At 49.8% G+C, this 12,943-nt stretch overlaps 1 protein-coding gene across 5 annotated transcripts in view; it reads right to left on the bottom strand.

The window, feature by feature from the left end:
- The window catches only part of dph1 (diphthamide biosynthesis 1), a 737,117-nt gene that overhangs the window by 13,344 nt on the left and 710,830 nt on the right, over window positions 1-12,943 (bottom strand). For all 5 annotated transcript variants that reach the window (XM_038814609.1, XM_038814607.1, XM_038814606.1 and 2 more), the window contains one exon: window positions 12,340-12,474. In XM_038814609.1, coding sequence (XP_038670537.1) covers window positions 12,340-12,474 — 135 coding nt within the window. The remainder of the gene's footprint in view (window positions 1-12,339; window positions 12,475-12,943) is intronic.

Here is a 12,943-nt window from a genome sequence, read left to right as displayed (position 1 = left end):
TGAGGAGGTGGTGGTGAGCTGCCGACTTGAACCGCTGCAGTGCACATGGTTTAGGTTAACCCAAAGTGCTGTCAGGGCGAGAATTTTAGGATGTTGACCTGGCAACTTGGAGGGGAACCTCCAGGTGTTGGGCGTCCCCAGGTATCTGCTGTTCTTGTCTTTCTAAATGGTAGTGGTCGTGGGTTTGGAAGGTGATGCCTAAGGAGCCTTGGTGAGTTACTGCAGTTCATATTGTAGATGGTACACACGGCTGCTACTGTGCGTCGGTGGTGGAGGGTTTGAATGTTTGTGGAAGGGGGAGCGATCAAGCGGGGCTGCTTTGTCCTGGATGGTGTCGAACTTCTTGAGTATTGTTGGAGCTGCGCTCACCCAGGCAGGTGGAGAGTACTCCATCACACTCCTGACTTGTGCCTTTGTAGATGGTGGACAGGCTTTGGGGGGGGGGGGGGGGGGGGGGGGGGTGGTCAGGAGGTGAGTTACTCGTCGTAGGGTTCCTAGTCTTTGACCTGCCCTGGTAGCCACAGTGTTAATGTGACTGGGTCCAGTTCAGTTTCTGATCAATGGTGACCACCAGGATGTTGATTGCGGGGGATTCAATGATGGTAATGCCATTGAATGTCAAGGGGTGATGGTTAGATCCTCGCGTGTTGCAGATGGTCATTGCCTGGCACTTGTGTGGCATGAATGTAATTTGTCACTTTGTCAGCCCCAAGCCTGGATATTGTCCAGGTCTTGCTGCATTTGGACATGGACTGCTTCATTATCTGAGGAGTTGTGAATTCACTGGGTTGGATTTGTCCTGCTTTTTGTGCACAGGATATACCTGGGCAATTTCCCACATTGCCGCTTAAATGCCGGTGTTGTAGCTGTACTGGAACAGCTTGGACCAGCTTGGCTAGGGGCGCGGCAAGTCCTGCAGCGCAAGCCTTCAGTACTCAGTCAAATGCTGCCTTAATGTTAAGTGGAGGGTGAGGGGTTAGTAAATGCAGATCTCGATCATTGCGCTGGAAGTTAAGGAGCCAGTACCGCCTCCAGAGAATGACCAGGCAATGTGCCTCAACGACTACCGCCCAGTGGCCTTGCCATCGATCATTATGAAGTGCTTCGAGAGGTTGGTCATGCCACACATATCAACTCCATACTCCCAGAATGCCTTGATCCACTGCAATTCACATACCGCCACAACTAGTCCACAGCAGACGCCATCTCTCTGGCCCTACACTCATCCCTGGAACATCTCCACAACAAGGACTCCTGCATCCGACTCCTATTCATTAACTACAGCTCCGCCTTCAACACCATAATCCCAGCCAAGCTCATATCAAAACTCCAAGACCTAGGACTTGGCTCCTCCCTCTGCAACTGGATCCTCGACTTCCTGGCCCATGGACCAAAACTGGATAAACAACAACACCTCCGCCACGATAGTCCTCAATACCGGGGCCCCGCAAGGCTGCGTACTTAGCCCCCTACTATACTCCCTGTACACACACGACTGTGTGGTAAAATGCAGCTCCAACTCCATCTACAAGTTTGCTGATAACACGACCATAGTGGTCGGATCTTGAACAACGATGAGTCAGAGTACAGGAGGGAGATAGAGAACCTAGTGGAGAGGTGTAACACAACAATCTCTCACTCAACGTCAGCAAAACTAAGGAGCTGGTCATTGACTTCAGGAAGTGAAGTATCGTACACACCCCTGTCTGCATCAAAATGCCGAGGTGGCGATAGTTGACAGTTTCAAATTCCCAGGTGTGCACATCACCATCTATCTATATTGGTCCACCCACGTCGACGCTACGACCAAGAAAGCACAACAGCGCCCATATTTCCTCAGGAAACTAAGGAAATTCGGCATGTCCACATTGACTCTTACCACTTTTTACAGATGCACCATAGAAAGCATCCTATCTGGCTGTGTCACAGCCTGGTATGGCAACTGCTCGGCCCAAGACCATAAGAAACTACAGAGAGTCGGGAACACAGCCCAGTCCATCACATAAACCCACCTCCCATTCATTGACTGTCTACACCTCCCGCTGCCTGGGGAAAACAGGCAGTATAATCAAAGACCCCTCCCACCCGGGTTATTCTCTCTTCCAACTTCTACCATCGGGCAGGAGATACAAAAGCCTGAGAACATTCACGAACAGGTTCAGAAACAGCTTCTTTCCCGCTGTTACCAGACTCCTGAATGACCCTCTTATGCACTGAACTGATCTCTCCACGCATATTCTCTACTGTGTAGCACTCGACTCCGTATTCTTCACCCGATGTCTGTGTCTATGTATTTACATTGTTTGTCTGCTGTATGTCCTATATTTTTCATGTATGGAGCGATCTGTACTTTTCATTACACCTCAGTACATATGACAATAAATCATAATCAAATCAAAGGTTAGCAAATGCTGATAGGTGGGGAAGTTGGTCTGGGCCGCCTTTGTTTAGTTTGCACCGTAGCCGTTTGACGTGCCACCCCCACTAACCACACTCCAGCCATTGGCTGTCTGGCATGTCAATAGGAGGGGCGAAGGGAGTGGGTGGCATTGGCACAATGGTTAGCACTGCTGCCTCACAGTGCCAGGGACACGGGTCTGATTTCGACTTCAGGTGACTGTGCGGAGTCTGTACGCTCTCCTCGTTGTCTGCGGTGGGTTTCCTCCGGGTGCTCCCGTTTCCTCCCACAGTCCAAAGATGTGCAGGTTAGGTGGGTTGGCCGTGCTAAATTGCCCTTAGTGTGCAAAGATTAGGTGGGTTACAGGGTTAGGGCGGGGGATTGGGCCTAGGTAGGGTGCTCTTTCGAAGGGATGGTCCAGACTCGATGGGCCAAATGGCCTCCTTTTGCACTGTAGGGATTGCATGATTATCTATTGTTGTGTAAGGCACATAGAATTCCGGGTTCAGTCCCTAACCAGTGCCAAGCTGGCTGGTTACAGCTTCAATTACATTCTTGGTAGCACAGTTGGCCTTTGTTGTGGATTTTTTGGGGTGAGGACCAGGCAGGGAGAAAGCAAGTGAGGGTGCCTCCTTCTGATCTCCGTCGGGTAACCCGTGCTGAAGAACACCACAAATTTCTACCTGCCCTCATTTTCGTATGGTGAAATTCTTTCTCCAGTCCTACACTTTTTCCACGAACAAAGAAAAGTACAGCACAGGAACAGGCCCTCCAAGCCTGTGCCGACCATGCTGCCCGTCTAAACTAAAATCTTCTACACTTCCGGGGTCCGTAACCCTCTGTTCCCATCCTATTCATGTATTTGTCAAGATGCCCCTTAAATGTCACTATCGTCCCTGCTTCCCACCATCCCCTCCGGCAGCGAGTTCCAGGCACCCACTACCCTCTGTGTAAAGAACATGCCTCGTACATCTACTCTAAACCTTGCCTCTCGCACCTTAAACCTATGCCCCCTAGTAATTGACCACTCTACCCTGGGGAAAAGCCTCTGACTATCCATTCTGTCTGTGCCCCTCATAATTTTGTAGACCACTATCAGGTCGCCCCTCAACCTCTTTCGTTCCAGTGAGAACAAACCGAGTTTATTCAACCGCTCCTCATAGGTAATGGCTGCCTCTCGTTAAGTGGCTTGTATTTGAGCCCAAGTGATAAATAAAACCTGATGATAATGGGCAGGCAATGTGGCCGGAGGGTAGCCTGTGATTGGAGGGCATGGGACGAGAGCCCAGGAGGATTTCCAAAGAGCTACATGTTTGCTTGCTGTTGAGTTTGAAAGGTGTAAGTGCTCACAGCAGAGCAGTGAAGAATCTTTTATAGCTGAAGGCTATTGATCGTTTTGAATATATGCCACTCGCTACATCAGCAGCTGTAAAATATAAGAGATGCAGTTAAGAGGCACTCAATTCTGGCTAATCAAGAATGTGAAGTGAAACATCCCAACAAAGGCTTTATTGATGAGCATGTTTTGAAACAATTCAGGAGCTGGTGTGCCGAAATCTGTCAATCACGGGAAAAATCGAGCACTTGTCACAGCAAATTAACACAGCACCTGTTACACGACACTGTCCCCCAACACTTAAAATGTCCACTTGTAAAACGGTCAATTTCAAAGTTGCTAGTTACGGCGGAAGTGACCACCTTTATGCACCAATATGTAAATAGTCCGACGAGGGAAGGGACCGTACTGGACCTGGTATTGGGGAACGAGCCCGGCCAGGTGGTCGAAATTTCAGTTGGGGAGCATTTCGGGAACAGTGATCATAATTCCATAAGTTTTAAGATACTTTTGTATCAGGATAAGAATAGTCCTTGGGTGAAGGTACTAAATTGGGGGAAGGCTAATTCTAACAATATTAGGCAGTAACTGAAGAATTTAGATTGGGGGTGGCTGTTTGAGGGTAAATCAACGTCTGGCCTGTGGGAGGCTTTCAAACCTCAGTTGATTAGAATTCAGGGCCGACATGTTCCTGTGAAGATGCAGGATAAGTATGGCAAGTTTCGGGAATTTTGGATAACGAGGGTTATTGTGAGGCTAGTCAAAAAGAAAGAGGCATTTGTAAGGGCCAGAAGGCTGGAAAGACAATACTCTTGAGGAATATAAAGAAAGTAGGGAGGAACTTAAGCAAGGAGTCTGGAGGGCTAAAAGGGATCATGAAAAGCCATTGGCAAACAGAATTAAGGAGAATCCCAAGGCTTTTTATACAAATATAAAGAGCAAGAGGGTAGTTAGGGAAAGGGTTGGCCCACTCAAGGATGGAGGAGGGAATCTATGCGTGGAGCCAGAGGAAATGGGTGAGGTACTAAATGAGTACTTTGTATCAGTATTCACCAAAGAGAAGGAATTGGTGGATGATGAGCCTAGGGAAGGGTGTGGAGAGATTCTGGGTCATGTCGCTATCAAAAAGGAGGTGTTGGGCGTCTTAAAAAGCATTAAGGTAGATAAGTCCCCAGGGCCTGATGGGATATGAATGAAATGAAATGAAAATCACTTATCGTCACGAGTAGGCTTCAAACGAAGTTACTGTGAAAAGCCCCTAGTCGCCACATTCCGGCGCCTGTCCGGGGAGGCTGATACGGAAATTGAACCGTGCTGCTGGCCTGCCTTGGTCTGCTTTAAAAGCCAGCAATTTAGCCCAGTGAGCTAAACCAGCCAATATCCCCAAATACTGAGGGAGGCAAGGGAGGAAATTGCTGGTGTCGATGGAAATCTTTGCATCCTCACTGGCTACAGGCGAGATCCCAGAGGGCTGGAGAATAGCCAATGCTGTTCCTTTGTTTAAGAAGGGTAGCAGGGATAATGCAGGAAATTATAGTCCGGTGAGCCTTACGTCAGTCGTATGGAAATTATTGGAGAGGATTCTTAGGGATAGGATTTATTCACATTTGGAAACAAATAAGATTTATTAGCAATAGACAGCATGGTTTTCTGAATGGGAGGTCGTGCCTCACTAACTTGGTCGGGTTTTTTGAGGAAGTGACGAAGGTGATTGATGAGGGTAGGGCAGTGGATGTTGTCTATATGGACTTCAGGAAATCCTTTGACAAGGTGCCTCATGGCATGACAAAAGGTGAAGTCACACGGGTTCAGAGGCGAGCTGGCAAGTTGGAAACAGAACTGGCTCGGTGGTAGAAGACAGAAAGTAGCAGCGGAAGGGGGCCTTTCTGAATGGAGGGCTTTGACTAGTGGTGTCCCGCAGGGATCAGTGCTGGGACCTTTGTCATTCAAAGTCCATATAAATGATCTGGAGGAAAACGTCTGCTCCACGGAAAATAAACCCAGCCTATAGTCTATGATTCTATCCAGTCTCTCCTCGTAGCAGAAACCCTCCATCCCAGGCAAGATCCTGGGGAATCTCCTCAGCACGCCCTCCAGTGCAATCACTCCTTCCGATGGTGTGGTGACCACAACTGCCCACAATATTCAATCAGTGACCTAACCAATGTTTTATAAAGTTGTACCAAGACCTCTCTGTTCCTATATTCTATGCCTATATTCTAATGAAGGCAAGCATTCCGTATACCTTCTTCACTACCCTATCTAACTGTGTCGCCACCTTCAGGGATTTATGAAGCCATACACCAAGGTCTCTGTTCCTCAGTACTCCCTGGGACCTATCGTTTGTTGCATATATATCCCACCTTTATTAGACTTCCCAAAATGCATCGCCAATGTTTTGGCTTGTAAAAGGATCAAGAACGAGAGGGGCACAGATCTAAGGCCATTTGCAAATGTGATGTTAGAAAAAGCTTTTGCACACAGCGAGTGGCTGCGGTGTGGGATGCACGGCCTGGGAGTGTGGTGCTGGCTGATTCAATCGAGGCATTCGAGAGGGCGCTGGATGATTATTTCAATAGAAACAATGCTTGTCCGGGGGAAAAGGCAGGGGAACGGCACTCGGTCATGATTCTCCTTCGAAGAGCTGGTGCAAACTCGATGGGCCAAATGGCCTCCTTCTGCGCCATAACAATTGTGAGATTCTGACAGGGCTATTTGAGGAAGAGTAGGTGAGTTCTTCCTGGTGCCCTGGACAGTATATACCCCTGAACCAACTTCACTAAAATAGATTACTGTTGGAGCTTGCTGTGCGCAGACTGGCTGCAGCGTTTCCCAAATCACAACTGAGAGTACATGTCAAAAAGCACTTCATTGGCTGGGAAGCACTGTGGGACGCCCAGGGGCTGTGAGAGGCGCTATATCAACGCAAGTCCTTTCTTTCAAATAAGCCGTAAATGGATGACGGGGACGGTCTGCATGATATTTTCCATGGCTTACTGGACTAGTTACGTACTGGAAATGGCTCATCGACGCTCAGAGTCTGACAGACTGAGGGAACACTGCGCTGCAGGGCCTTGTTTTGCGTCAAGAGCTTCAAGCCTGAGTCTGCGTCACAGGCACCTGTGTCCCACCCCCACACCAGATGGACTGATGACAGCTCTCCCAGTCAGAGTCGTGCTCTTTTACATGTGATGACACGGACACAATGTGTGAGTGAAGTCTTGAAATACAGAACCCGCTGGAGTTAATCTGAATGGAGCTGGGAGTTGGGGGGGGGGAGAATAATGAGTCACAGAGCAGGGAGGCTGTGGTCTATACCTAACTTTGAAAGCCACAATTAGCTTCCGTACCACTGGGCGTTGCGGCGAGCGATGGAATGGGCTGCAAGCTGTGATCCTGGTCAACTTGAGCTTGATGGAACTGCAGTTGTTGGCATTGCTGCGGACCGGACTGCGGAGCGCCTGACGGTTAAACACACTCTTGTGGACGTGGCTGAGTGCCTGACCGGGGCAACTGTTGCCAGTATCGGGCGAATGCCTTCAGATTCCATTGGCAGGAATCCAGAAGGTGGGAACTTTGGAGGGTGTACGCCTAATTGGGGTGCTAGGGCAGCACAGTGGCGCAGTGGGTTAGCACTGCTGCCTACGGCGCTGAGGACCCGGGTTCGAATCCCGGCCCGGGGTCACTGTCCGTGTGGAGTTTGCACATTCTCCCCGTGTCTGTGTGGGTTTCGCCCCCACAACCCAAAGATGTGCAGGGTAGGTGGATTAGCCACGCTAAATTGCCCCTTAATTGGGGAAAAAAAATAGAATGCAGCCATCTATGAGTAAAATCAAGAAGCATTGTCTCACACAAAGGGGAGGAAATCTGGAACTCTACCTAAAAAGCTCATAGATGCTGGCTGTCAATTTACAAGATCAGAATTGACAGATTTTTGTTGGGTAAAGGGATATGGAATTGAGGTTCTGGTCAGCCGTGATATAACAGAATGACAGAACAAGTGTGCGGGGCTGAATGGCCTATTGCCCAGGGGAAACAGGCTGAAAATTCCGAGGTGATGAGGGGTTTGGACGGAGTTTGGATTGGGGGGGGGGGAGGGAGAAAGACTGTTCTCACTCGCGAAAGGATCAAGAACGAGAGGGCACTGATTTAAAGTCATTCTTAAAAGAAGCAAAAGCTTCTTTGGCACCGCGAGCAGTCAGGGTGTGGAATGCGCCGCCCGAGAGTGCCGGTTCCATCGAGGCACTCGAGAGAGAGTTAGAGAGGATCTGAACAGGAAGATCGCGCAGGGCTTCGGGGAGGAGGGGCAGAGGAACGGCACCAGGTAAAATGCTCGTTCGGAGAGTCAGTGCAGGCCCGACGGGCTGAGTGGCCACTTTTTGCAATGGAGCAAATCTGTGACAAAGTCCCACAGAAATACAAACATCCTTCACTTCCGAGATTCGATCTGAAATTATGCCCAAAGCCCCAGATTCACAAGGTGATTAACGAACGGTTGCCCAGCACCAGAAATATAATCAGAATGCATCTGTGTCGGTTCATCGGTTTAAGCTTCCTACTGAAACCAAATAAAATATTTGAAAATGATCTTTGCTTTGTTCATTTAATTCTGAAGGGTTTTCTGTGACAATGAATAATGTTACAGTACAGTAGCTAAAGGACACCGTAACAGTGTAATGGATACCAAGCAAAACTCTGATGTACTTTGTTCCCATACCTGAATCTAATGGATGATAATTGCTTATTTATGGAAGTTCTCCTGATTGCAGACCCATTATCTGAGTTCAGTTTATGTGTTTCAATGCACAATTTCACATAACGATGATTAAATAGCCTGATCAGTTGTAAATGTCACCACACATCGTCCTCTCTGTTTACTAATTCTTCCCGGACATCACTCCCATTTGGCCTGCGTCATTCCGAGCAGACTAAGGGACACGATGTGTGGAGGAGGGGGTTCAAATATGATTCTGAATCCCTCAATGACGCCCTTAATGACGCCCCCCCCCCCCGCCTATCCCGATAGTCTCCTCCAGTCTGACAACCTTCCTGAGTATTCTGCACTCCCCAAATTCCTTCCCCTTTGCACATCACCCCCCCCCCCCCTCTCATCGTTCTGTGCCTTCTGGTTAGACCCTAAACTCTGGTATACGTCCCCCCCCTCCTAGATCTCACCCCCACAACCCCTCTTCTCCTTTAAGATGTTCCTTCACATTTTTAATATTAATTTACGGGATGTGGGCCTCGCTGGCTGGGCCAGCATTTATTGCCCATCCCTAATTGCCCTACAGAAGGCGGTGGTGAGCTGCCTTCTTGAACCGCTGCAGTCCACGTGGTGTAGGTGTACCCACAGTGCTGTCAGCAAGGAGTTCCAGGGTTTTGGCTCAATGACAGTGAAGGAACGGCGATATATTTCCAAGTCAGGATGATGAGTGACTTTGAGGGGAACCTCCAGGTGGTGGGGTTCCCAGGTATCTGCTGCTCTTGTCCTTCTAGATGGTAGTGGTCGTGGGTTTGGAAGGTGCTGTCTAAGGAACCTTGGTGAACTCTTGCAGAGCATCTTGTGGATGGTCCACCTGGCTGCCTCTGTTCATCCGGGGTGGAGGGATTGAATGTTTGTGGAAGAAGCAATCAAGCAGGGCTGCTTTGTCCTGGATGGTGTTGAGCTTCTTGAGTGTTGTTGGAGCTGCACTCACCCAGGCAAGTGGGGAGTATTCCATTACACTCCTGACTTGTGCCTTGTAGATGGTGGACAGGCTTTGGGGAGTCAGGAGGTGAGTTACTCGCTGTAGGATTCCTAGCCTTTGACCTACTCTTGTAGCCACACAGTCTTAATATGGCTTTATTAATATGGCGAGTCCAATTCAGATTTTGGTCAATAGTAACCCCCAGGATGTTGATTGTGGGGGATTCGGCGTTGATAATGCCATTGAATGTCAAGTAGCGATGGTTAGATTCCCCCTGGAGATGGTCACTGCCTGGCCCTTGTGCGGCGTGAATATTACTTGTCACTTGTCAGCCCAAGCCTGGATATTGTCCGGGTCTTGCTGCATTTTCAGCTGTCCTAATATTCCCTGGTGTAGCTCGGTGCTAAATGTTGTGTCCAAATGCTCCTGGGGCCCAATCACTATGTTAAAGATGTTATAGAAATGCAAGTTGTTGTTGTGGCTCTTCTGTAACATAGAACATATAGTGCAGAAGGAGGCCATTCGGCCCATCGAGTCTGCACCGACCCACTCAAGCCCTCACTTCCACCCTATCCCCGCAACCCAATAACCCCTCCTAACCTTTTTGGACACTAAGGGCTATTTAGCATGGCCAATCCACCTAACCCGCACATCTTTGGACTGTGGGAGGAAACCGGAGCAACCGGAGGAAACCCAGGCAGGCACTGGGAGAACGAAGGGATACCCGCGGATCTGGGCATAATCTTCACCGCTGAGGGTTGAGGGCTGCCAGGCGACGGGTGCCACCTTTTAAAACAAGCTCTCGCTCGCCGTGAGTTGGCACACCTGCCGCCTCCACCCCGCCAAATAAAAAATAACAGCCACTTTTAACCAGTCCCCAGCTGTTTCAAATGTGGAAGTAAGTCAAGCCCAAAGAACCAGGAATCCTGTCCTGACCAGCCGGGGGCTGGAGGAATCGCGGACGCCACTCAAAGAGAAAGAAAACTGGTTAAAAGGGAAAAGAAAACAAGAGCTAATGTTTCAGGACTGAGACCCCCCCCTCCCATGGATCTGAACTGCTCTCTCTGTTTCGCACTCCACGGAGGCTGCTTTAACTGCGGAGTACTTCCAGAACTTTCTGTTCAAATTGCAGATTTCGAGCGTCCGCGGAATTTTGCTTTCGTTGAGAGGGAGAAAATGGCTTGGTTCCGAAAATAAAATCGTCTTGGCCTAAAGTCTGGTCGGGTGAGTCGCTCGGATAGTTCTGGGCCCTGCTGTCTGACAATCGGGCTGTGATCTCTCGCTGACTGCCTCTGGGGGCACCTTCGGCAAGGCTGTGATATTGGGGGGCTACCTGGGAGGTGATTTACCAGGGCAGGGCAGAGCCTGCGATAGGGTTGAATGTACCTGATCTGTTGATGGAATGGACTCGAGGGGCTGAGTGGCCTTTGCTCACTCCGTGCTTCCAATCCCTCCCTCCCCTCACCTGAGAATCAGGAGACTTTCCACTGCCTTATTGAATGGTATCAGGATCACTGCCACGAGAACGAACAATGCAGTCGGAGAGAGGAAGGTTGGAGTGGTCAACCTACCTGGATCATCCGATTTCTTAAAATGTGACGACAACCCCTGAATTCCATTGACCTTATTTATAATCGTGAACGGTTTGCTATCCCGTACCAGCCTTCCCGAACAGGTGCCGGAATGTGGCGACTAGGGGCTTTTCACAGTAACTTCAGTTGAAGCTTACTCGTGACAATAAGCGATTTTCATTTCATTTCATTTCATTTTCATTTGCCAGCATCCATTTTTATGGTTTTCAGAAACGCACGTGTGGCCTGATTCATGGTTGTGGTCCGCCGAGGAGGCCCAAAGGCTGATTTAGAGCGGGAAGGTTGAACTTAGTGTCACAGGGAAGCTCAGCCAGGTCTGAACATGAACCAAATCACCTTCTAGGCTCCTTGCTCCTTGAGCATCAGGGACAAACCCAAATTTTGGTTACCACGTTGTTTACTTTTGATTCCCCAGTCCTCAATTTCAGACTGTTCGGGAGGAAACGTCGGGCGCGATTCTCCCCAAAGGCGGCAGGTCGTGAAGGCTGCCACGAAAACGGCCGTGTTTCACGACAGCCTCCGAGCCCCCCCCCCGGGACCCGATTCTGCTCCCCGGTTGGGGCTAGCATCGCGGCCCCGTGAACTACGGCATCACGGGCTTAACGAATTTTGTTAAGCCCGCGCGCCAAAGTTAGCGACGGTTGACGCATTGATGATGTCATCCGCGCATATGCGTCAGACCCGCGCATGCGCGGTCGGTAATGCCTCTCAGCTGCCCCGCAGACTGATCCAGCGGGGCGGCGGAGTAACAACGAGTGCGCGGGGTAAGTACCCGCTGCCCGCGATCGGTGGGCACCGATCGCGGGCCCATGCCACCCTTGGCACGGCCGTGGTGCGGCCGTGGCAATCGGTGGCATGGTTGTGCAGAACGGCACTTTGCGGCCGTTTTCACGAACTGGTATAGCAGGTGTATTAAAAATCGTGAAAACGGCCGTAAAGGCCTTGGAAATCGGCCCATCGGCCAGGGGAGAATCGCTGCTCGCCGTAAAAAAACGGCGAGCAGCGATTCGTGTCGGGGGGGGGGGGGGGCGGGAGAATAGCGGGAGGGCGTCGGACCAGCGTCGCCGTAAAAACTTGCGCCGCCCGCTATTCTCCCCCCCACGTCGTGAGTGCGGAGAATCGCGCCCGTCATTTCTCTCAACCAAAGAGCATTAATCGATAAAACAAAGCCACTCAAGGTAAGTCTGCCAGACTCAGTAAGGTGCCACTGATTCAGGAGTGATGGCAGATTGTTGCACACATATGCCATTTCTCTCCTGCCAAGTCCAAACCCACACGGATCAGCATCAAGAGGTACATTATGACTCACATCGAGTCTCGACTCACCTCTGCGGTCCTCCTTGACCTCCTGGGGGGTTGGTGGGTCACATGGTTGACGGTCCACGGGCCGAGTGACAGGTTGGCGTAAAAGTCCATCGGGTATCGATGCTGCCACTCGATCTCCTTGAGAGCAACAGCTGCCTAAACTCAGAGAGAGGAGGACAGGCACATTGAGACCATGGGATACACTTGGTCCTAACTCTGACACAGAAATAAAACGACCAGCTTAACACTCACTCTCTTTCGCTTGGATGTTTCATTGTTTTACCCCTAGCGTCGCAAGGTGAGAGGTCGGCTGGGTCACATTACTTGTTGTCAGACCAACAATGGTTATCTTTTTCTTAATCTTTCAGGGGATTTAAAAAAAATTAATTCACAGGATGTAGGTGTCAGTGGCTGGGCTGCCATTTAATACCCATCGCTAACAGCCCTCCATTTCAGAGGGCATTTGGAAGAGTCAACAATATTGCCGTGGGTCTGGAGTCACATGTAGATCAGACCAGGTAAGGGCGGCAGATTTCTTTCCCTAAGATCCATAGGGGTTTTTACAAAACTTTTAATTTTTATTGAATTCAAATTTCACCATCTGCCGTGGTGGTGTGGTATTTGA

The sequence above is a fragment of the Scyliorhinus canicula genome, chromosome 12 (assembly GCF_902713615.1).
Source record: "Scyliorhinus canicula chromosome 12, sScyCan1.1, whole genome shotgun sequence".
Taxonomy (NCBI): domain Eukaryota; kingdom Metazoa; phylum Chordata; class Chondrichthyes; order Carcharhiniformes; family Scyliorhinidae; genus Scyliorhinus; species Scyliorhinus canicula.
Note: the sequence above shows the minus strand (reverse complement) of the source record. Positions and strands in the feature narration are given on the sequence as shown.